The following is a 24,407-nucleotide window of genomic DNA, read 5'->3' on the forward strand; positions in this document are numbered from 1 at the left end:
TGCCAGTGGCAAAGTAATAACTAAAGTGTTAAATACCAAAATGAAACTTTCTTAGAAAATAACCAAAAAAAAAAAAGGAAAAAAATAAATTAAATACACAGAATTTTCTATCTCCTTGCAAGTAAAAATTAAGTTCTCACTCTCCTTAAGATATAATAAGCAAACTGTTTCTACAAGGCTTAATTACTTCTAGAATTATTAGTCCATTACTAATTTTGAACTGCCTGAGAGCTCTTAAGATAATAACAGATGCAATACTAACCTGATTTATCAGTCTTAATCTATTTTTGTATATACCACCTGTTTAATCCAAAAGGCACAAGTTTCATGTTTCATGTTTTCCATTTATACTGGCAGATGTTAAAAAGGATATTATCCTCGTCTTCCTGACTGATCACAAATATTATATAGCATGTGTATTCTTCATGGGTTCAGATGGAGCTCCTGAGTTATAATTTGGGCCCATTGCACAATATTTTTTATACATAATGAAGTTATTATTGACTCTTGTCCTGGGCCAGAAACATAAGTTCTAAAAACTTCTTTTGATCGGAGGTGTCAACTTTACCAAATCCTTATTTACATAGGATCATTGAGGCTGGAAGGCACCTCTGGAGATGGTCTTGTCCCACTACCTTGCTCAAAGCAGTAGATAGAGCAGGCTGCCCAGGACCGTGTGCAGTTGGGTGTTGACTGTTCCCAAGAATGGGGACTCTACAACATTTCTGTACAACCTCTTCCAGTGTTTGACCACACAAGATCCCCACTGAACCTTCCCTGCTCCAGGATGAACAGTCTCTGCTCTCTCACTCTCTCCTTATATGAAAAATGCTCCAGTCCATTCATGAATCACCTTTCTGGCTCTTGCTGGGCACTCACCAATATGACTGGGTCTCTCTTGTACTGAGAAGTCCAGGCCTGTAGGCAGCACTGTGGATGGGACCTCAGCAATGCTGAGCAGAGGGGAAGGATGACCTCTCTTGGTCTTCTGGCGATGCACTGCCTGAGCCGTGTTCAACTTCTTGCCCTCCAGGACACTCAGGTCCTTGCCCAGCCAGTCGGCCTCCAGCCCGCACTGCTGAGTGCGTGGGGTCATTGCTCTGCAGGTGCGGGACTCGGCGTTTCCCTTGGCTGAACCCTTTTCATGGACTTCCCAGCAGCCCCCTCCTCCAGCCTGTCAAAGTCCCTCTGAGGAGCAGCACAACCATCTGCTCTATCCACCCTCCTCCCAGTGTTTTCTCTTCTGTCAGCTTGCTGAGGATGCACTTTATCCCACATCCAGGTGATAAATGACGATGCTTAAACAGCCGTAGCTCCAGTATCAGCCGCTGGGGCCCACAAGTAGTGACTGTCCTGCAGGTGGACTTGGTCCTGCTGATCCCAACGCACTGAGCCTGGCTGGCCAGCTGGTTTTCAGTCCACCTCAATGCCCACTTACCTGACCTCTACTTACTTCCTGAGTTTGGGTGTGAGGATGTTACAAGAGACAGTGTTGAAATCCTCAGTAAAGTCAAAATAGAAACCATACACTGCTCCTCCTTCCTCCACCAAGCCAGTCACCTCATTGTAGAAGTCTGTCATGTTGTCCCCTTTGTAAATCCATGGTGACTTTCCCCCATCACCTTCTTGTCCTTCCTGTGTTTGGAAACAGTTTCCATGAGGCTTCACTCCACCACCTTTCCAGGGACTGAAGTGAGGCTGACTGGCATGGTCCTACTTTTTACCCTTCTTGAACTTGTTGAACTGTGCTAACTACTTCTTCTGACAGCGTGATGAGGTTTCAAAGGTCATTGCTTGATTCCATTCTGAGCTTCTGCTTGTGGAATACTAGGGCACTTAGTTTGTATAAGCAGAATTTAGAAGTTTGGTCACTCCTACACCACCGTGTTTAAGGGTTAGCTGACAGAAGCTATACCACTTCCTATGTGCTTGCAAAACAACTTCCAACCTTCATAATGATTCAAGTCTTCCATCTTAAAGGCCAGTTTTGCAGTGAAATATTCACCCCAACTACTCTAAGTCATGTAAATACATTTTGATATATGTAACAAAATAGCAAGAACAGGATTCAACAGCAGGTTTTTAAACTGAACAAAATATTGCCAACAAATTTTCCCAATCATCATAAAAGATTTCACAGCATATCCTTCTCCACTGCAGTTTACTTTTTTTTTAAAAGCATTCTCATAAGCAATCCTTCAGTATTTCCAAATAATTACTTTCGCCTTCAGTGCTGAATCACTTTCTGGTTCCTCAGCGAATGCTGATTAGTTTAACTTGAACTTCATGATTGTCTCAGCTTTCCCCTCTCTTGCACCCTCCCTCCCCAACCCTGGAATGCATTAGATGGCTTTAATATTTCTTCATCCCTCCCAGAATACCTTATTATTTAAGATGCTCTTCTGAAATTTTATGCACAATTATTTTTTCCTGTTTGCAATAACTTCAAACAGCATGAGGAAACGAGAAGTTCTCTAAGCTGATCAATTCAATAGGAACCCTACAGCATGTGAGGAGACTAATAAAAATTTGCTTGGTTAGTCTAGCGAAAAGAAAACCAAAAGGGGAGTAACTGCTCTCTAGATACACATCAGGCAGGTAAGGCCTTGGGCATCAAAATTATTTCAGCTAAAGGACAATATTTGAGGTGAATGTGCATCAGTAAAATTGGAATTTATGTAAAATTTATAACCATTGTAGATGTGCTTCTGTAAGCTGCCTGGAAAGGGACAAAATTACTTAACAACTCATATTGATTTTAAAATAGAGCTCAACATGATCAGTTTCCAAAAATTGCACCTGAGAGCAGAACTTCAGGACTTTTCAGTCCTGTGTTTCCTCAACCAGCTGCAGGATGAATCCTTTAAATAATACTACATGGCAGACCTCAAACCTGCATTAATTTATGCTCAGCATATTTTGATGGAATGTTCATGTCTATAAACTAATCAAGAACTGATATGACAGTATAGACACTGGGGTGTCTGATCCCTATGACATACTTCAATTAACAAAAATCTCTTTCCTAAATAAAGCATGCAAAGCAGTACAACAGTCCTGCTGGGCTGATAAGAAACCTGACCCATCACTTGTCAGAATAACTTCCAGATTAGAATCTTAGCTTATAGTCCTTTATAATAAATATTTTAATTGTCATGAATATGTTCAGAAGATACGAAACATTTCATGACTTACAAACATGTGAGTTTAAAATATGCATGTTATTGTTTTGCTGATGATTGAAATGCTGGAACAAGGAAGATGTATTTCTGTTGCTGCCCTGCATATTGGATATGTTGGCTTTGGAGAGCCAATATCGTATCTCCAGGAAGAGGTTTTATTTGGGGATATATTTCACCAACAACATCGTACATACTATTACAAGTTACTCATCTCCAACTGTATTTAGCTTGGAAAAAATAGTCTCTTAATTTCTTCAAAATGAGATAACCTCCTATGAAATTCACTGTCCTTAAGTACTCATCAGAAATGACACGTCTTGAAATTTGGTTAGCAATTCCTCCCACTACTGCAGTTTCACTATAGTACCAAGGTAGTATACTTGGGATATTGATTAAAATGTGACAAGTAAGGCAGCAGAAGTGATTCTGCTATTTCTAAACTATTTGATGCATATATATTGCATATATTACACAAGTAGCGTTAAGTCACTGAGCTGCATGTGTTTATATTTTTGCCTTTTGATGGTACAATACATATATCTTCGCTGGAAAACTGTGATGATAATTTTTATTAAAATCATGATGTGAGACTGTAACAAGGAGAATTGGAGCATGTGTTTTTTTGTGTGTGTGTTGCGCGTGTGTGTAAGGCAGGAGTTCAGACTGTTTGGAACTCTGTAATTTGTTTGCTTTTGTAAGAGTTACTATCACAAAGCCCTGGTACACCATGTCATTTTATAGGAAAACAATTCACATCTTTAACTGAGAGCTGAGCTACTCATCTTTCAAGGAATCTTTAGCAGAACAGCGAGCACCACGCTTGCTATACTGTATTTCTAAAGCCAAACACCTACTTGACATACTCCTTTCTTTTCCTTGATGAAAGCTTTCTTGCCAAGAACATGATTTACAACCTGGTTGAGACATGATTATACAGCAGGTGGGCTCCTCTTGATATTGTTTTTTTGTCTTAACAAAGATCTTCATCAATGAAATTTAAGGATGGTAAAATTTTGTCAATAAATATTTATACTGAGTAGGTCTAATAAGAAATGGGTAGCAAATATTTGTCCATATTTATATTAAATGACACAGATAATACTGCAGGTAAGCACTTAACTTCACACAAGCCAAATGTATCTTATTCATTCTTCATAGAGAACTTTGATCTAAAGGCAAATTAAATACTTTGCAAAAGAGTAATAAATAATAAAAATGAAGCAAACATTATATATTCTTAAAATGCAAGGATAATATCATACAGCTATTGATTAGGTTAATACCTATTACAACTCAATTACTATGTACACTATTCTCAAATTCTTACGAAGTTTCTATGAATAATTTGCATACAGAGATTTGTTCTTGACAAGGAAAAAAGCCAATAAAGCACTTCATACATTAAAATATTTCTTCCTAAACTGCGTAGGTTAAATGCTAATAAAGGAAAGAATTCTAGGAAAGAATTTAAGCTGTAAGTGCCCATTTCCACACATAAATATTTCATCTGCACATACAACCGCTACACTTGACCACATCTTTAAAAGCCAGGGCTTTAATTTTTTATAGAATTAAATAAGTTTCTCAACATTTTTCTTTCAGATTACATTCCTTAAACACTCAGGTAGTTCAACCTGACAAACAATTTCCATCAAACAAAATTTATCACAAAAGTGATCTGGCTACCAGATCATATCAACAATAAATCAGGTTAAGGAAACAACAGAAATCACTATACCTGTAAATTCTCACACATCTTGTTTATAGATTACCTCTCACACAAATATTTAAAATTAACCGTAATAAATCAGTACTTAGAGCATCTCTGTATTATCTAACTGCAAAAACTAAGTCTTAACAGGCACAAGCAGTATTACAGATTCTCAAATACTTCCAAGGACCTACTTCCCACTGAAGTCGCTCAAAACATTTGACATCATAACTAGAGAATCAGAATTTCTTTGCAGATTCTGAGTGTGCTGTGCTTCAGCTTCAAGAAGCTCTAGGTATCAATTATTTGCCCTGAAAATATTCAGATTAATACTTGATGAAATAACGCATTGATTAAATTAGTTTTTCAGTATTTCATTATTTCAACTTCTTTGGCAACGTGCAGTATCTCTATAGTAAGTGGAAATGTTTCCCAGTCAGTCAGTCATGTACTGCCTGAACTTAGAAGGTTAAAAATACATTGTGGTGCCTGCTGCCCCTTTATATTCTTTAACAGTAGCAAACACAAATTCTATGCCTGAGATAACCTTCTTATCCCAACATCCCAAACGGTAATGGCATCACAGATTGCCAAAAGCCATTCCCTCTGCAAGAACAAAATTAGTAGTTAGTCTTCCAATCGGGACTCATCCAGTTCCATGCCCAATCACAATAATTCCATTTTCAACATAAGACACTTTCTCTAATGCTGGGGAACCACTCTGACATAAGATGGTCACCGATTTCTGAACCATTGTCAGAAGATCTTCCAAGCAGCTGCAGCTCCAAGCTTACACTGTTATGATGTTACAAAGAGGACATCTGTGATATCTGGCCTTGATTTAATTAAAACTCAGTTTCTTTCAAGAGTTAAGTAACCAGCTCTACCTTTCTCAAACACTTTAAAGAATGCTCCTGTGTAACATTAACTTTCTAGACATCAAAGTCAACAAAAACCGTATCAAGCTACACAAGACATAAACCCCCCCACACCAACACTTTTTCTGCACCTCCAAAACAGAAAACCTACAAAACACACAGAAAACCAGGTCTTCATTTATTAAAACTTTTGCTCTGAAAACTCAAGGTATCCCACCCCCAATGTACAGAAGATTTTCATCCACGAGGACAGTTCTCCGTGAAGACAAGCTACATTTATGAATGTGGGTGAAGTTAAGTCGCTACTATGTATGAGAATGAACTAGTGCTGTCAATAAAATGCAAAAACAAAGAGCTACAAAGGAGAGGATTTTTTTCAACAGAGTGCTGTTTCCCTCTTTTATTTACCAGCCTTGGACCTCAAGAGACACCAATGAAAGCATAAGGAAAAAATCCTGATTTTATTGAATGCTAGAAAGCAGAGTTAGTAAGGACATTGATTCATGGCACATTATAACTATCCCATATATTCAGATCCTTCTGAACTCACGTTGTTTCACTGGTAATAGTAATGACTATCGCTTTCACTTTCACGGAAATGTAACTTCTCCTTTCTTTAATAACATCTTCTGCACCAGAGAAGCTTGGTACCTTTTTCTTTCAAATTGGCTGATTAAGACAATTAATTTAAACTCAGAGCCATTTCCCCAACCTGTATTTAACAGTTGTAATTGTTTAAAATACCAAGAAGGGGAATGTATATCTGAAAACCTGTTCAGCTTCTCAGCACTTCAGCTAATAAAGCATGTTCCAAAATTTGTCTTTCAACCATACTGATTATAACATTTTACTACCTCTGCCTTTGCTAAACCCTGGACAGGTTTGAACTGCTGGTTAGTTTCAGTCATTGGCTGTTGTATTACTTACGTTGTCACATGTACATATAGAAAGCCCCCAGGGGGATAAATTAACTCTTCGTCCTTTCCTACCATTTTGGATGAGACTGTAGTTCGGATAACTGCGTGACCTTTGAGCAGATCTTAGTACATAAAATGCCCACTGTATTTGTGCACTCTAATATATTTGCCTATTTCTTTAGAGATACAATTAATCCTCTCTCTTCAATTATTTTTGCAGGTACAAGGCAACTGCTAAAAATATGAACTACAAGCTAATATATAACAACTGATTGATTTTGTAAATACTTCTTTACTGGGAAAGGTTATTTAAAGTCAAGAATTCTATTTTAGCCTCTTACAATGCTATTGTGATTTCCAGTACATAACCAAATTTTCCAGTCATTTTTGCTGAAAGTGGAACATGCAGCTCTAGATAGTCATAATTAATATGATCCAATATTTTCCTGGGATAGAATTGCATTAACAGTAGAGAAGTAAAGGCTTACTGTGAAGGGGCAAACTCAGGAAAACAATACAAAAGTCTATGTTAGTTTAAGTCTTTGCACTGGGAGCAGCAAATTAGACCATTCAGAACATCTAAAAGCATGCGAGATGTATCTTAGGAATCATCCACCTCTGTGTATGACATATCAGATTAAAAAAAACCCAAATTAACTACTACATCCAAGGTATTACAGTGAGCTATGTAAAAGGAGCAATTCACCAACACTATGTAAGGTGTTTTAAGTGCAATTCTTCCCCTTTTTCTCTGCCATGGCAGAATGTGGCTTCGAAAATATTCAAGGCACAGGAGGGGAAAAGGATTACAGAGCCAGGGAGTATATGCAACGCCAGGATAACGTAAGCTGCTTGTAGAGCTGCACCTGGAGATTCTTAGTGGAACTGTTTCGGGAAGAAAGACAAATAGGAAGAAAAAATGTAGAAAAAATGCATCCTATTGTGCACTGTGTTTATCTTCGATGGCATCCAGAATGGTTGGATATTCCCTTTCTTGAAACTGTATCCTGTTTCTGCCACTGCCGAAGGACTGCTTCAGAGTACACGTTAGAAAATATACTCAGTTAATGTATTTTACTACTTGCATTATTTAATAAATTAAGTTCTTGCTTTTTTAGTCACTGTACAGATGGAATAAATAAGACAATCCCTGCTCCAAAAACTTAAAATCAAAGTATGAGGAAAAAAAGGGAACAGATGGATAAAGAAAGAGTGGGGAGGACAAGGAAGCATTGAAAACTATTTTGGTGAAGGTGGTAGGAGGACATGTGTCAATCTAGCTATCTTTGTGGGAGAATTTTGAAAATCAATTCAAAGGAAGTAGCCCAGTGGATGTTTGCAGTGAGCCTGTGGGACAACATGATAGAACGTATGACGATCGCTGTCAATCTACCAGGCACTGGAAACTCTTGCTACCAAATAAGCAAACATAAGAAAAGTGAAAGCAGCTCAGTCCTGACGTACAATGAGGAAAAAAGACAGAAATGAATATAGGGACAGACATCATCAAAATGACAGCCAGGGAAATGATGTACATAAAGCAACGCTATAATGGTGAAACTCAGAGAAAGGATCGTGTAGCTGAGATCTCAGAAGAACCTGGATGAGAGTTCTGGATGCACAGCTGACTAGAGAAGGTTCACCTCTAAAACCATACAGAAAAACGCAATCTGAATTATCAGCACGCAGGAATGCATATTATCAGCGAATTGACATTGTTAGACCTGTATATAATAGTTTCATTTCCTGAATTAAAACAGAAACCTTAGAGATCACTGCTTGTAGGTATTGTCAAGACTACCTTTTCCCCCCCACACATTAACTTAATTTCACACATTGTTTTATAATTCTCAGTGTCACAAGATCCTCCTCTATTTTTTCATGGTTGTATCTACATCTGATTACATTTGATAATTCTTTGTCACCAGCAAACTGTTTGCTCATTATTTGCTCCCCGATCATGTAATGAATACTTGGAATATCACAAGTCCTTTTGAGCTCCCACTGCTGAACACCAAAATTAATTTCTAAGCTGTGTTTCCCTCTCTTAACCAGTGATCAGCTCAGGCAGTATTTAAATTATAAAGCAAAAGAATGCAAAGGAAGATTCAAAGGACAAGAATTATATGAGTTGGGTACAAAGGCAACTAGGGATGGTTAAGGAGACCTGGACATTCAAATTCTTTAGAGAAGATGCAGGAGCATTTTAGGTCTTTAACAGATTAAGGGGGTGCACTGAATTATCTTTGAATTCCCTTCAGCACCTACATTCTGTTTTCTTGCAGGATCTTTAGCTGTCTTTATATCAACAAAATAAATGACATTGCAATCATTCTGAAGTTATGCAGATTTTTTTCTTAATTCTGTTGAAGTATGAGAAGTACAGTGGGAACCAAAGCAATATTATGTTATCATATATTTTCATTAATTAATGTATCTAAAATGCTTTCAATAGCTATTTAATTAAGAACATAATGTGCTGAGCTAAAATTAATATACTGATATGAAGATAAGTTTTTTATATAGTTTAATTTTAAAGAATCAAAATGAGAGAAGTTTATAGTTAAAGGTTCTTAGAGAATATTAATACTATAGAACCTGAATCCTGAAAAAAAGCCACCTCAAGAATTGTATCTTTGCTTATTCAATAGGTCATCAACCTAACAAAGAAGTAACAGTGCCTGTATTTTAAAATTAGTTCTGAATTTTAAAGGAAGCCAAAAGTCTTATTATTAAGCTTCAGTTAGAAAATGGTTTAATAGAATGAGTCCACTTTGCTTATTTAAGAGAATTCTCTTACGAGCCTGTTCATGACAACAAAAATTTACTGCTTATTGGCAGTTTGAGTATTTCTTCTTATTTTAGCAGCTTTTTCAATCTTTGAGCCACAGAACAAAAAAAAAAAAAAAAACCAGACAAGGGCATAATTTTGCTTTTTCCATATCAAGAAACTACACAGAAAAACGTATAATGTTTTACTCAGAATTAAATAGAGTAGCATGTACTTAGATCATGAGATTAATTACAAGAAAATCTTCGAAAACCATTGATATTAAAAGGCTATTCAATTCAGCTCATTCATCTTAAAAAGTACCTTGACCCCGCAGGGCTAAAGCTGCCCTAAATAGCAGGATCTATTACATAATCCATACTTGGGCTTATGTCACCATGCTGGAGTTTTCTCATTTAAATGAGATCAAAATCTCCACTATTTAGCATAGGCTTTAAGTCTTTAGCATTCTTAAATAAAGGATTCTTGGACCCAGCTGTACTTCATGTAAAACAAGGCTGTAAGACCCAAGAAAATGGAAGTTTAGTTGAATCTGTATGAGCTAGTAGAAAGCAATCTTTTCTGAAGGGAAACAATTCTAAACTATTAAGTAAACCAGGGAATTAGCTTTTGCCTTACCTCTAACCAAGGCTCTAAACAGCTTGAGACACTGATTAAGCTAAAAAAATATGGCACACCATCACCACAACAATGGAAGACAATTCGAGAAGTAAGTCTACAAGACAATGTCCTTAAGACAGCAGGATGTATTTTGAGTTTGGTATTTTAGATGAATCTCTGCATCTACTAACAAGACACATGAAATAATATTTTGTCACTCATGGCATTTATGATTATTTATGTTTGACAGCTTGAATAGGACAAATTAAATTTTTTAAGTATTTTGACAGTTCTATGGTTTGACTAAAATTCACGGAGTCTGAGGAATGTGTGCTGTGAATAAAAGGGAGATCTAGAAATTCAGAGTGGGTGAGCCTTCTTGCTGCTGATCTGAGTTGGAAGACACTGCTAACAGAATAGAATCTGTAAAGGGAGGGTGAGGGTGGAAGAGCATTCTTTTTTCCCTTTCAGGAAAATAGAATAAAGAAAAGGGACCAAAATTTATAGGACAGCAGAGAAGTGGATCAAAGAATGGAAGAAAATAATGGAAAATGATGGGAGCTGCAGGATGCTGAATATCAGATAGATGAAAATGTTTTGTATATAAAATCTTTTGAATCAATTGAGTCACACAAGAGATGTTTGTAGACACTTTGACTCTCGGGCAGACTACCTGTTTCTGATGCAAATGTGATGCATCACTACCCTGAGTAAATCTATAACATCGTTTAAAAATACTTTAAAAAGACCAAAAGAAAAGAAACATGAATAAACAGTAAGGTCAGGGATGCTATCCATAGTAAGAAAGAAACCTTCAAAATTCAAAGTTGTGTTCAAATGACAAAACCACTGCAATATATCAGGTGAAAAACAGGCAGTTTGTGAAGGGTTTAAGAACTAACTGTACAATCTGTTTCAAATATATATCAGAAACAGGAAAAACTACAGAGAATCTGTCAGACCAATGGGTCATAACAAAGTTTAAAAAAATAGACTTTCTGCATCCATGTGGTTTGAAAAGCCTGCCACAGAAGATACATGTAATTGTCTGGGTAAAATTGTCAGAGTAAAACCAGTTTTACTCTGAATAGATAAAATAGTAACGAATCAGCAGAACCAGAGGGTGTCCACCCAGCAGATCTAGGGAAATGCAGGGACAAATTATCTGAACTATTGTCAGGTAATTATCGGAAGGCAAGACACTTTACCGAGGCTCTTGAAGACATTAAGCCTACCATGACAAAAGCGGAAAAGTTATCACACAGCAAAAGAAGAGATCTGAGTAAATGGTTAAAAGATTTCATTGTGAAGGAAGATAATTCACTTTCTCTCCTGTAAACCTATGTTTACATTTGTGGAAATACTATACTGACAAGCTACTGTCCATATATAAGATGTTGACAATTTCCAAAGTCAAGCTGTAATTCTATGGATCTTTTATTTCTATGATTTGATGTGTCCTTTTCCCTATTATTGTATGTGCCCAAACTAGATTTTTCGTTTGTACTGGGAGGGGCAGGTGTTGGTTGTTTTTCCTATGGTTGAATAAATAAATTCAATTAATAGTTCTGTGAAATAAAGAAAAAAGCAATAAGTTCTTTATAACATTTTTAAAAAGAGCTTGTACTTACCTGCTTTCTGACACTGTACTATCTTCTCATATAAACTATCTGTACTTTCAACTAGAGTCCTGATGGTCTGTATCATCTGTAGAGAAAATAAATTAAAATAAACAGAAATATCAGTAAAATTCAATTTTTACTGAAAAATTTTAATCTGTAAAAAAAGTTAAAATCTGAAGTAAAATCAATAATCTAATATTTGTTGTTAACATAATGAATATATTCATTTTCCTGGTCAGGACCAGACAGAGAAGTATCCTAAATGCAGCCTAAGGACACAAAAAAATATAATGTCTTTTGGCTGGGGTCTGTGAACCCTGAAGTAAAATGTCTACTCCATAATTCACTGCCTATCAAAGCAAGTGGAAATTATACCGTTATTTACCAGGTAATTCACTTTCGGTGGCTTGGGTGAGACAACCTGGATGCAGCAGGTTTCTTCTTCCTCACTCTGACATCTGGGATGATGACCACTCACCACCCAGTGCTTCCTTTCTCCTAGGGATCATCTCACTGCTTTTCCAGATCTGTTCCTCTACATTTTCCCTTTCTGTGGCTTGACCTGTACATATGTATGAGACAACACTCTACAGAGGAAAACAGATCACTGCAAGCTAGTACTGGAGGATAAGAAAATAAGAAACACCTCCTTTATTTGATCTTTCTAAACAAAAAGCCTTTTATGGAAGCTCAGCTGAAAGCACACGGATTAAGATGGAACTGCACAGATTTTTCAGCCTAGGGTATGTACTGAGAAGTAACGACTTTGCTTCACACCTTACCACTGACATCTCTGCTATCTGCTCAAGCAGACGGATTTCTCATCACTAAAACAATAACTAAAGTTTGACATGTTACTTTTGTGGGTGTTCATATAGAACTTGCTTTTCCTTTGGAGACCACAATTGCTGTTATGAGCAGAAATGTTCCATGTTAAAGAAAAAAAAAATAACCACAACCTTCTCTAAGACTTCCTCAGAGACATGACGCTTCAGGAGGCATGACTACAGCAGTCCTTCCTCACGTGTAATAGAAGAAGCGTTCTCCAGCGGAGGGACATTGAGGCTGTTTTTCTTAACATTGCTCTAAGGCATAAATTAATTTGGAAAAGCAAGTAAGTCTCAGATTTTTGATGATGGCAAGTGTGCAAGCAAGAAGAAGGAATACCTGCACAGATGTAAACTGCTCTGCAGACTTCTATTATTTCCAGATACTTCTATTGTTTCCAGATACACAAAGATCTGGTTTAGGTAAGTTACAAGGCATTTAAAAACAATTCTGTTCCTACAATCACAATATAAAATGAGAGAATAAAGAAAATTATGCAAACCCCACAATTCTATGTTTATGCTACGTAAAAACCACATACGAACAAGCAACTTTAGAGTATGTGGAGGTCGTTGTACTAGAGAGTTTAATTTAATCTCCACATCCTGATTAACTTGTATTTAATTTCAAAGTATCTATTTACCCTGGTTTATATCAAATCATTTTTCTTAAAGGTAAATTATAATAAATTAGGAAAAAATAATAACTTGATCAGGTTGCTAAGCTGCAAGTGAAATATTTTAGCTTACCATTTTAAACTGGATTGTTTTAGTATAAATATCAATATTCATTCAAGCAAAAACTGTCTATAGATAGAATTATGCCAATTAATGATTAGGTGTAATAAACAGAACTATTTTAAAAAGAGAAGCATACTTAAATATCAGAATACTACATTTCACCCAGATAGGCTTCCCTAGGGAGCACTGCAAACTGACTATTCCTGATGCGCCAAGGAAAAAGCTGCAATTCACTATGTTTCATTATTATTTGGTCTTTAAAACAGTATTCAGAAATGGAAATAAAGCCACTATAAACTTGCTTGAAAGGCAAGGATTTTACCTGTTTCAATATGTATGTCACAGAACACATTTGCTTCTGTAATACACTTAAATGAGGAGAACCAAAACACAATTTGCTTCAATTACAAATAAATAATACTTCCAATAACTGATGTTATTTTGCTAACTAGCTGAAATGATACTGTAAAGCATCCTCCACTGAGCTTTTGCTGCATTGAAAATCACCTTGAAAAATGTTGAGCATGTATGGCTCTTGTTTTGTCAGGATGCTAACACACAATGAGGACTATAGTGGGATTCTCTGTTACTAAGAATCCTTTCACCTGAGAACCCATTTGACTGGATTTCACAGCAGAGAGAGACCAGTTGTGCTGCCCATTCAAGGTATTTGTTCTGGAAGAACCATAAGAAATACTGCAACTGCCCTGTGTTAGTCTATTCTGTGTTCCTGACCCCATGTATGTGATCATTTCTAAGTCATCTCAGTTAGGTCCTATTCCAGACACAGAACACCTCTATCTGCTGTCTCCTTCATACAATACATTCTACATGTACATTTCATAATTTATAAATCAGAGAGAACAAGTCTCAGCAGTTTAGAAAACTTACTTTGAGACCTTGCAATGATTTTCAGAAACAAGAGAATTCAAAAATGAATAAAAATGCTTACATCACTACTTCTTTGTTTACTTTCTCTAATGACAAGCAAGAAAGCTGTGCTAGTTCTGCAGATGAAAGGAAACAAAACTAATTGCTTTATTAGTGCTCTTTCATGTTAGCAAAGCTAACACTGAAGAATAATTTATTATAACGTGCAGACACAGTTTTGGTATGGAAAGTTGCTGTGCCTAAATACTCTCAGATCAAAAGCAACATCTTCTTTCCAACTTTGGAAGAAAAATAGCAGTGGGCTCCACGTGACAGAAATTATTCTAATAACAATTTTTGTATTACCAAGGCCAGTAACAACTACTTTCTTTATCTTTGGTCTCTAAAATACATACAACGGTGGATTTAAGATTAACAGCACCACTAAGCAAAACTGGCTGAGTCAGCAATAATTAAGGGGTTGATTGCCACTACCGTTCAATCAATATTACGCTACACCCTAATTTTGTTCATGTCCTTCACTACGGAAATAACAGAGCAGTATTACGTGCGCATTTCTAGGTGTCACCTTGCAGTTGTGTTTGATTAATAAAGTAATAGTATTAGTTCATCATAATTTTATTCTGATACTGCTGTTTATCATGCAGGGAGCTTTTAGTACATATTCAGCTATTTGTTACATGACTCTTATGGAGTGTTTGAACATATAAATTCCTTTTGGTGTTCAAGCCAAAATTATAACATCACGAAAACATCAATGTAGATATTAACAGAGACTGAAGGACTTCTGGTAGACACAGCATATGGAACAACTGAGTATAAATGGTTATATTTAAACAAAAAATTAGCCTGATCCAAGTGATACTTGTACGTGCTCAGTATAAAAGTGAAGTAGGAAACAATGAGTAAGCAGGAGCTTCAGTGTGAAAAACAGTATGTCTGCAGCAGAATGAGAAAAATTAGGTAAATCAGTTGTGGAAATTGAGGAAAAAGACCAAGTAGAGTCTAGCATATATTTGACTAGCCTATACTGAACAAGACAATCAATAAGCAGGTATTTGCTAATGACAGCCAACTTTAAGAATATTATCAGTGACAAAACTGGAAAGAGAAATTCAAATAAACTTAATAGGGAACAACGAGCCACCAGCCAATCATTAAAAATGTATTGCAAATTACCCATGCCTATTCCAAGAAAAGAACAGACATTACATGAAGCTTAGTAGCTATACTTTCTAGCAAGTCTTTTAAAATATTATTTTCCATCTCTAACCTATGTTGCTCTGTTCTGGGAGTAAAGATTCAAAATATCCAACAAATATATTTTAAATATAGAATACATAACACTTGCTGGAATTGCTTCATCTCTCACTTTGATTTCTGCCTCCCCATCCCACCATAAACTCAGTATTAACAGTGAGCTGCTCTGTTACTCATTACATACTGGACTATCTTCTATCTTCTTTTTGTTTGTGGGCTTTTTAGTTGGTTTGGGTTTTTTTTATTTTGTTAATGGAAAATGGGAAATGCAGAATGGTATGCTTTATGAGCCTTGACGTCATCCCATTTTTGCAGAGGCCAGGCTGACAGTTTGATCTATTCGTCAAACTCTATTTGTTAAATCACGCAACCGTTTTACCCAGTTATCAAGAAAACTGTCGGTAATTCTAGCAAAAGGACAAATGTCAAGGAAGATGTAAAAAATATTTAAATTATTTTGAGAGGTCTTAGAATTAAACACTAAATGATTAGTCCAGAGTTCTCAACAAGGATTAGAAATCTGTATTATTATTGCCCCTGCCTTAAAAAGCATTATGACAATGGTTAGAAATCAAAGTGATTCTTGCTTCAAACTGATGGAGCTGTGTTGCAAACAGCACCATTTACCACTTATGTGACTGTGTCTTCACAAATCACATGAAAAAGTCACATACATAAAAAATATATCTGTTCTCTTCCTCAACAAAATAGAATTCTCTCAGTAAGAGAGACAGTTACAGAAAATTTAAGAAAAAATTATATGTCTAGGCTACCCTTTAGGCTTAATTTTTATGTTGCAAAGCTTTTTTTCCTAAAATAAACCAGACTTAACAGAGATAAATGCTATGAACTAATGCTACGTATGTCTATGCATGTATTTAAGTGCTTCCATGTATGTACACTTGCATCTATTTGAGACCATTAATTCAGTTGCAGTTGAATCTGAACAAGTGAAGATGTATTTCTAAAAGGTTCACAAGACAGCTCTTCTGGTAGAAGACAGAACATCCTCTTTAGGCCCCCAACTTAGGGATATAGATTGAACTCAACCCTAAATACTTTAAACATCACATTTAACAAAGAATACAGACCCTGAAAAAGAAATCTTAAAAAAAAAAAAACAAACCACAAACAAAAAAAACAGGGTTTATTAATTCCTCTGCATGTGGAACTGGTTGGTAGCACACCAAGGGAGACATTAGCTGCACTTTAAAATGGAAAAAACAGCCCATAATCAGCTGTATCTGGCTGATGAAACTCGGTGAGAGAAAACACCTTCACTGACAGAGCTGCAACACTGAAGAAGAACTTTATTTTTAGCAAGTAAAGCACATTACACATTTACATTTCGAAATCTGTGAATATGTGTTGCCAATACTGCTAGACCTACATTTCAATAGTAAAATTGAAACCATACTTACAGTAGGTATAAACCAAACCTTTATTAAATTGGCACTCTCCACAATATGATGTTCGCATTATTCTTTTGTCTCAAATCTCAGCATATTAGATGTACTTCTGAAACCACAAACTACACCATTTCTGCAAACAGTTTAGTATTCAGTGGTCAAACTGATGCTCTTAATAGTAGTAATAATAAAATGTCTGGAAAACGCAGATTACATTTTAAGTACAGAACAGTACAAATAGCACCAATAGCAAATAGCCCTTCACAATAAAAAGGAAACCAAACACAGGGCATCCCAAGCTACTACAAAACATAAACTGCTCATAGTATCTGCACCATTTCAAAAAATGTGTGTGACCAGAGAGGGTCAGACGTTGCTACCACTGCCCCAAGCAATAACGGCAAGGGAAGGAATGCTGGTAGAGACAGCACAGAAACACTGGAATTCTCAAGGACCGTTACATGTACCAGCAACCAGAACAAAATAAGTTCAGTTCACATTAAATATATGGATAAACTGTATCCAAGCAGTCCAGTGTTCAATGTCAATGCACCAGAAGGCATTTTTATTGGGATACTGGAACAAGTAAAAGTATTGTTCTTAGTCCTTTCAGTGACAATTGCCATGGTTAGCTTGCTCTGAAGCTCCATAAAGAACTGTTTCAAACTACATCTGCTGCCTTTGATTTCGACTGCAGAAGACTGGTGTTATAGCAAGAAGGAAGAACACGAATGGAAAATCAGATTGCAAACTCATATTAAACCTCACAACTTGAATTGTTGCAACAGTGCGGATAAAACACTGAAAGTATTCTGAAATGTCTAACTTTTAACCAGCATCACCGTAAACAGAAGTGGAATTCTAACAATCAGGAGTTTCATGTTCACACTACTGAGCCAAGTTCAAAACTCAATAAGCAGTGATAAAAACCTTACACCTACCACCCTTGAGACTGCAATCACCACAAGTTCAGTGCTACTCAGTTTTCAAAGAGCACAAGGTCCTCGAGTTCAAACAGAGTGATATACAGCAAAGAAAAATGTTGCAGTGATTACGAAGCAGCATCTTAACAGAAGGGACAACATACTTTTCTCTGTCTCAAGTTCCAGTTGCAGTCTTCCAGGAGACCTTTGAGCACAGCTTTAAAGTATCTGAAGAACACCTTGCTAAGTTGCATGGAAAAAAATAACTGAAAAAAGATAGTTGAACAGTGTTCAGAGATTACAACTTTCTGATGACTACCACTGATGAGTGATGAGAAAAACCTGCAAAGGCCCCAGCAGAACACATTATTGTTTTTATTTTAAAGTTTTTCTTCAAATCGCAGAGAAATTTCAGAAATTAACACAAAAAGATCACAGCCAGTCCATGAGTTGACTAATTCCTGTTAAGTAAATCAAGTATTGATTGGCAACAGAGTCTGGTTTAACGGCAATTTCATCAAACACAGAGACATAGGTGTGGGATGTAACCATGAGTCCTGAGGGGGCAGACTGACGTGATGGTTATCTTTGAAAGGGCATAGCAATCAGAGGACATTCCTGAGAACACGAAGAAAGAAAATTTCACTCCTATCTACAAGAAGAGTAAGAAGGAGGACCAACGAACTATAGGTCAGTCAGCCTCACTTCAATCCCTGGAAAGGTGGTGGAGTGAATCCTCATGGAAACTGTTTCCAAACACAGGAAGGACAAGATGGGGGAAAGTCACCATGGATTTACAAAGGGGACAACATGACAGACTTCTACAATGAGGTGACTGGCTTGGTGGAGGAAGGAGGAGCAGTGTATGGTTTCTATTTTGACTTTACTGAGGATTTCAACACTGTCTCTTGTAACATCCTCACACCCAAACTCAGGAAGTAAGTAGAGGTCAGGTAAGTGGGCACTGAGGTGGACTGAAAACCAGCTGGCCAGCCAGGCTCAGTGCGTTGGGATCAGCAGGACCAAGTCCACCTGCAGGACAGTCACTACTGGTGGGCCCTAGGGGCTGATACTGGAGCTACGACTGTTTAAGCATTGTCATTTATCACCTGGATGATGGGACAAAGTGCATCCTCAGCAAGCTGACAGAAGAGACAAAACTGGGAGGAGGGTGCATAGAGCAGGTAGTTGTGCTGCTCCTCAGAGGGACTTTGACAGGCTGGAGAAGGGGGCTGCTGGGAAGTCCATGAAAAGGGTTCAGCCAAGGGAAACGCCGAGTCACGCACCTGCAGAGCAATGACCCCACGCACTCAGCAGTGCGGGCTGGAGGCCGACTGGCTGGACAAGGACCTGGGTGTCCTGGAGGGCAAGAAGTTGAACACGGCTCAGGCAGTGCATCGCCAGAAGACCAAGAGAGGTCATCCTTCCCCTCTGCTCAGCATTGCTGAGGTCCCATCCACAGTGCTGCCTACAGGCCTGGACTTCTCAGTACAAGAGAGACCCAGTCATATCGGTGAGTGCCCAGCAAGAGCCAGACAGGTGATTCATGAATGGACTAGAGCATTTGTCAGGTGGGGAGAGAGTGAGAGAGCAGAGACTGTTCATCCTGGAGCAGGGAAGGTTCAGTGGGGATCTTGTGTGGTCAAACACTGGAAGAGGTTGTTCAGAAATGTTGCAGAGTCCCCATTCTTGCGAACAGTCAACACTCAACTGCACACGGTCCTGGGCAGCCTGCTCTATCTACTCCTGCTTTGAGCAAGGTAGTGGGACAAGACCATCTCCAGAGGTGCCTTCCAACCTCAGTGATTCTGTGTAAATAAGAATTTTAGGAAAGTCGACATCTCCGATCAAAAGAAGTTTTTAGAACTGAGCTTTCTGACCTAAGACAACCATCAATAATAACTTCATTATACATAAAAATCAGGTGTGGTTTTGCCCACAGTCCAAAGCTGCCCTATAATGAAAAACTGATCTTTCTAGTATCCAGGTATAGTCCAAAGTTTCAAGGTAAGAAAATGCCATCTGCTACTTCTGCACACACAGAGGACTCCTCACATCAAACTAAAGTTTGCTTCCAAGCATTTTTTTTAGCAAACATATCGTCTAAATTAGAAATTATCCCTCTAGCTATGCAAGAAAATAAATGTAGCACAGAAACACAGAGTCACTGAGGTTGAAAGGGGCCTCTGGAGATCATCTGGTTCAACTCACCTGCTCAACAGGGTCACCTAGAGCAGGCTGCCCAGATGGCTTCTGAATATCTGCTAGGATGGAGACTTCACAACCTCTCTGTGCAACCTGTTCCCCTGCTCTGTCACCCTCACAGTAAAGAAGTGTTTAATGATCTTTAGAGCCTCCTGTGTTTCATTTCCTGTCTCTTCTCCTGTCACCAGGCACCACTGAAGAGCTTGGCTCTGTCTTCTTTGCAGCTTCCTTTCAGGCATTTACACACATTGACGAGGGGCCCACCAAACCTTCTCTTCTCCAGGCTGAACAGTCACAGCTCTCTCAGCCTTTCCTCACAGGAGAGATGCTCCAGTCCCTTCACCACCTTCATGGCCCTTGGTTGGACTCTCTTCAATATGTCCACGTCTTTCTTGTACTGGACAGCCCAGAACTGGACATAGTACCCCAGGTGTGGCCTCATCAGTGCTGAACAGATGGGAAGGATCACCACTCTTAACCATAACATATATGTTATGATATCACTAAGTACTATGTTTCACTTTAGACTTCAAAACACTGTCCTTTTCTGAGACAAGGCAGAGGAAATTTCCATTATGCTTCCTCAACTCACTGGCATATTATGATATAAACATAATGCTGTGTCTAATGACAGTGGCAGTATACCTCATAAGCAGGAAAAACATAGGAACAGGCTCATGCCTTCACTTTTTCAGCTTTCCTTTCCTCTCTCACTTCTTCTAGAGATGTTTTATATTATAGGAAACACACACATGGAACAGGGATTTTTTTGTCTTCAGAAAAAAGCAAACTGAGATTATGCCATAATGCAGTGCAGGAGCATAAGAGATGAAATCCACTTACCAAAACTAATTCTTGTAGGCCCAAGAAAAAATAGGACATCATCTGTTCTTAATTCTGCAGTATCCCAAAATGAATTAGATTTCCCACAATTCAAGAAAATTTACCGAAGGAACAAACAGACCACAAGTTCTCCATTAAAAAGTCTTCTTTCTTTCTTAATTTCTCATGAGTAAAGTATTTGAGAAAGACTAGGTTGAAGACAGAGTAAATAAAACAATCACCAGCTCTCTGTGCACACAATGACATCAAACTATTTTAAATCTAGCAGTCATTTCTCCTTGCTTTCATGACACTCTGGCTGTTACAGCAAAATTATTTTTAACATTTTTAAATTAAAGCAGATAGAATGGAAAAACAATATGGAATCACATACATTTGAAAGGAAAATATCCTGTATCTGTAAAGAGTATAAATTTATCATCCTTGTGAAAAAAATAATACGCAGTGTTATTTTTGAAACTAAATCTGTCAGTAACAGTAGCAATAACCACAATTTTTTCATCCAGAAAGTGTCAAAATGACAAAGAGAAAATTAGGAATTCATTGAGAAAGAAAGAAAGAAAGAACTACTATTGGAGATACGGAGTACATTTAAGAGAAGTTGTTATGCATCTGACCTATTTTTATGCTCTTCCATAAACATTCCATTGGACTACATTTGAAACAGGACAGCAAGCTAGATGAACTCGTCTTCCTAAGTAGTCATATTATTTTATGCTCTAATGAATACGGTGACTCAGCCATTAGCCGTAATGGGATCAGCGAGAGGATACAAAAAGCTTCCCCCTTCACGTTCTTAACAAAAAAAATGAAGAAATCTTGACTTCCCAGAAACATCGAGTTGTCATTATCAGAGCTTTTCAATCTATGTAAAACAGCTCATACTTTACAACGTTTGGCACTGGAGTCTGAATATCTAAAATTAGATGTTTGTTTCTGCCCTTGTGGACTGGAAAGCCCAACATTAACTGAGGTTATCATCTGCAGCTCTGCTTTTGTAAGCATAATTGCCACCTTCAGCTTAGAATGACTGTCCTGCTATAAAACAGGAAAATAAAAACTGATAATAAGCAACATAAACCTTTTTGAAGAAACTGCCCAAGCTATTAACTATATTTTCCATCAATAGTTTGTTTTCCATCAGTTTTTGTGACAGACTAACAACTACACCATCAGTAACTATTAAATTAATCTCAAAACCCAGGATCTACAATTATTATAATTTATTAAAGGTGGGAAAAAAAACATTACCTGGGCTATTTGCAATATTAAATTGCAATGAATGATGTATTTTTTCCCTTAGATCTCTTCACCACTGAACTACATCCATTTATTACCTAAATAAAGACAGTTCTAACTCTGCAGAGACTTGATAATGACAGTAAACATACTGTACAAAGCCAGAGGCAATAATGAAACTAGTGAGACAGTGTGTGTTATCAGTATTTAAATATTGCATTTATATTGCCAACTCTGAAACTTACTGTTTTAACAGACATTAGAACAATCTACCACTAAGACTGAGAAAATTGTTTAAGCATCCACATACCTCACACCTTGATGATCTTTGCAAATCTGGGGGCATCATTAAGTCCTCCATCTTCAAGAGCACTTGGCTATTTTAGCTAGGTCAAAGCTGCTGGAGTTATGCCTACCATCCACTTACTGGAAAAATATACTCTAATGCAAAAATCAACACAAGCAACTGTATTTAACAGTTCTTTTCCTGTTGGAACATCAAGTTAAGTTCAACATTTACTCCAGCTATCAGAAATGAGCTGAGAATTTTAAAAGGCTAAAAATTTAATAGAAACTTTATTTCTATATTGAGCATTTGAAAAGGGACTTTGTCAAATGCTTTTGGAAAATCCAACCAGACTAATCTTCCATGTCTCCGTGCTTCTTGACTTCAAAGAACACCAAGAGATTAAAGAGCCCTTCACTTTATAAAAGCTGTAGTGACTCTTGCCCACCATTACATTTTTCTCCATGTTTCCTCTCATTTTCTTCTTCAAAACAGCTTCTACCCATTTTCACAGTACAGATGTCAGCCTGTCTGATCTGTAATTTCATGATCTTCCCTGGAAACCTCTTAAAACATTGGCACCACACTAACAACTTTGATAGTCAGTTTTAAGTGAGAGGATACACACAACAATTAGCAGTTTGGATGTATCTTGAGATCTTTCAGAACTCTTGAATGAATATCACCTCTTTCTCCTGATTTTTTTCTCAGTCATTTTGCTTTTCCTGTGTAATATCTTTTACTGGCATTTCAGTTAGCAATGACTTCTACAAGTCCTTCATAAAAAAGTGTTTCATGTGAAACCCTAATCTCCACAGGTAACTGTATGAATAAATTAATTTAGTGTTGTGGCATTATTTATTTTCCTGGAGCTTTCTTTTGTACTTGGATCAACTAGTGGTCATACATACTCTTTGACAGGCTTCCTGTTTCCAGTATTTTCAGAAAAGAGTTACTGTTATTTTTAAGTCTCTGCAGGTTGATCCTGAAATTCTTCACTGTTGGCTTTCTTCTAATTTTTATTTAACCATGCCAGGGCTAAATATCTAACCTCTCTTCTTTATTTGCATGTGCCTTCAGCTTTCTGGAAGCTCTCCTCCCATTTCTGTCCTCTTCAAGTGCTTTTTGGTAGGTGGTATATATTTACTTCAAACCCCCTGTGAAGTATCTTCAGAGTGTCTACAATGTCTGTTCTTTTGCCTACTTCTCTTATCTTTTTGTTTTAACAGTTCCTCATCATAATGTAGTTATGCTCTTAAGTATAAAAGCAAGGAATTAACAGCTTTTTCATCTTTTGTGCAAAGGCTAAGTTCTTTACTTTGTAAGTCAGATGATGCTAAGAGTTAAACTGTAGGATGGAACACCCACGGAGCTGGACTCCAGAAGACATGGGCTCAAGGACAACATTCTGAACCAACGAGGAATCAGAACATAGCTGTCACAGCCTATGCCAGTCACGTACTCCTCAGAAAATATACCAGATAGAAAAATCTGTATTGTCTGTGGGTGCACAAAGCAGACAGTGATCAGAAGCTATCACGTGATTTGAAATCACAAGATCCAAAGACTTAGTTTGATTACAGCAGATTGGTGACCGTCTTGAACTCAGCATTCTCTGCCACAATCAGAAATTAAGCATTCAGATAAAAACAAAGTTACTCAAGAGTTAAAGGAACCTATTCATTCACTCAATTTTTGGAGATGATAAACTGGTAATTACCAGCACTGTATCTAGTACTATATTTTTTGTTACCCCAGTGGTTTGCAATCTCAAACAGCAACTTGAGGAATAAAGGCTTCTCAGTTGAGCATCTGTGGCACATTAGTAAGCTGAGATGAAGTAGTAAAGTCTTCATCTACTTGTTCTCTCAAGATACAATTCTATAACCACAGCAGAATGACTGAAATCCCTGTCACCATGTTGCAAAGCAACCATGACCATGGACCTACATCAATAACAAGGTAACTAATACAGATTTTAAAAGCTAAGCATAACTCAGAAGAGATCTGCTAATCATTCTTTTTCAGGTCCTCTGAAAGTGGCAATGGATATATTCTTTGTCTCCTTCAGAATTACGAACT

At 37.3% G+C, this 24,407-nt stretch overlaps 1 protein-coding gene across 3 annotated transcripts in view; it reads right to left on the minus strand.

The window, feature by feature from the left end:
• The window catches only part of PLCL2 (phospholipase C like 2), a 106,257-nt gene that overhangs the window by 12,423 nt on the left and 69,427 nt on the right, over window positions 1–24,407 (minus strand). For all 3 annotated transcript variants that reach the window (XM_065831952.2, XM_071804969.1, XM_071804970.1), the window contains exon 5: window positions 11,711–11,786. In XM_065831952.2, the coding sequence (XP_065688024.1) occupies window positions 11,711–11,786 (76 nt within the window). The remainder of the gene's footprint in view (window positions 1–11,710; window positions 11,787–24,407) is intronic.

Source organism: Patagioenas fasciata, chromosome 2 (genome assembly GCF_037038585.1).
Source record: "Patagioenas fasciata isolate bPatFas1 chromosome 2, bPatFas1.hap1, whole genome shotgun sequence".
Classification (NCBI taxonomy): Eukaryota; Metazoa; Chordata; class Aves; order Columbiformes; family Columbidae; genus Patagioenas; species Patagioenas fasciata.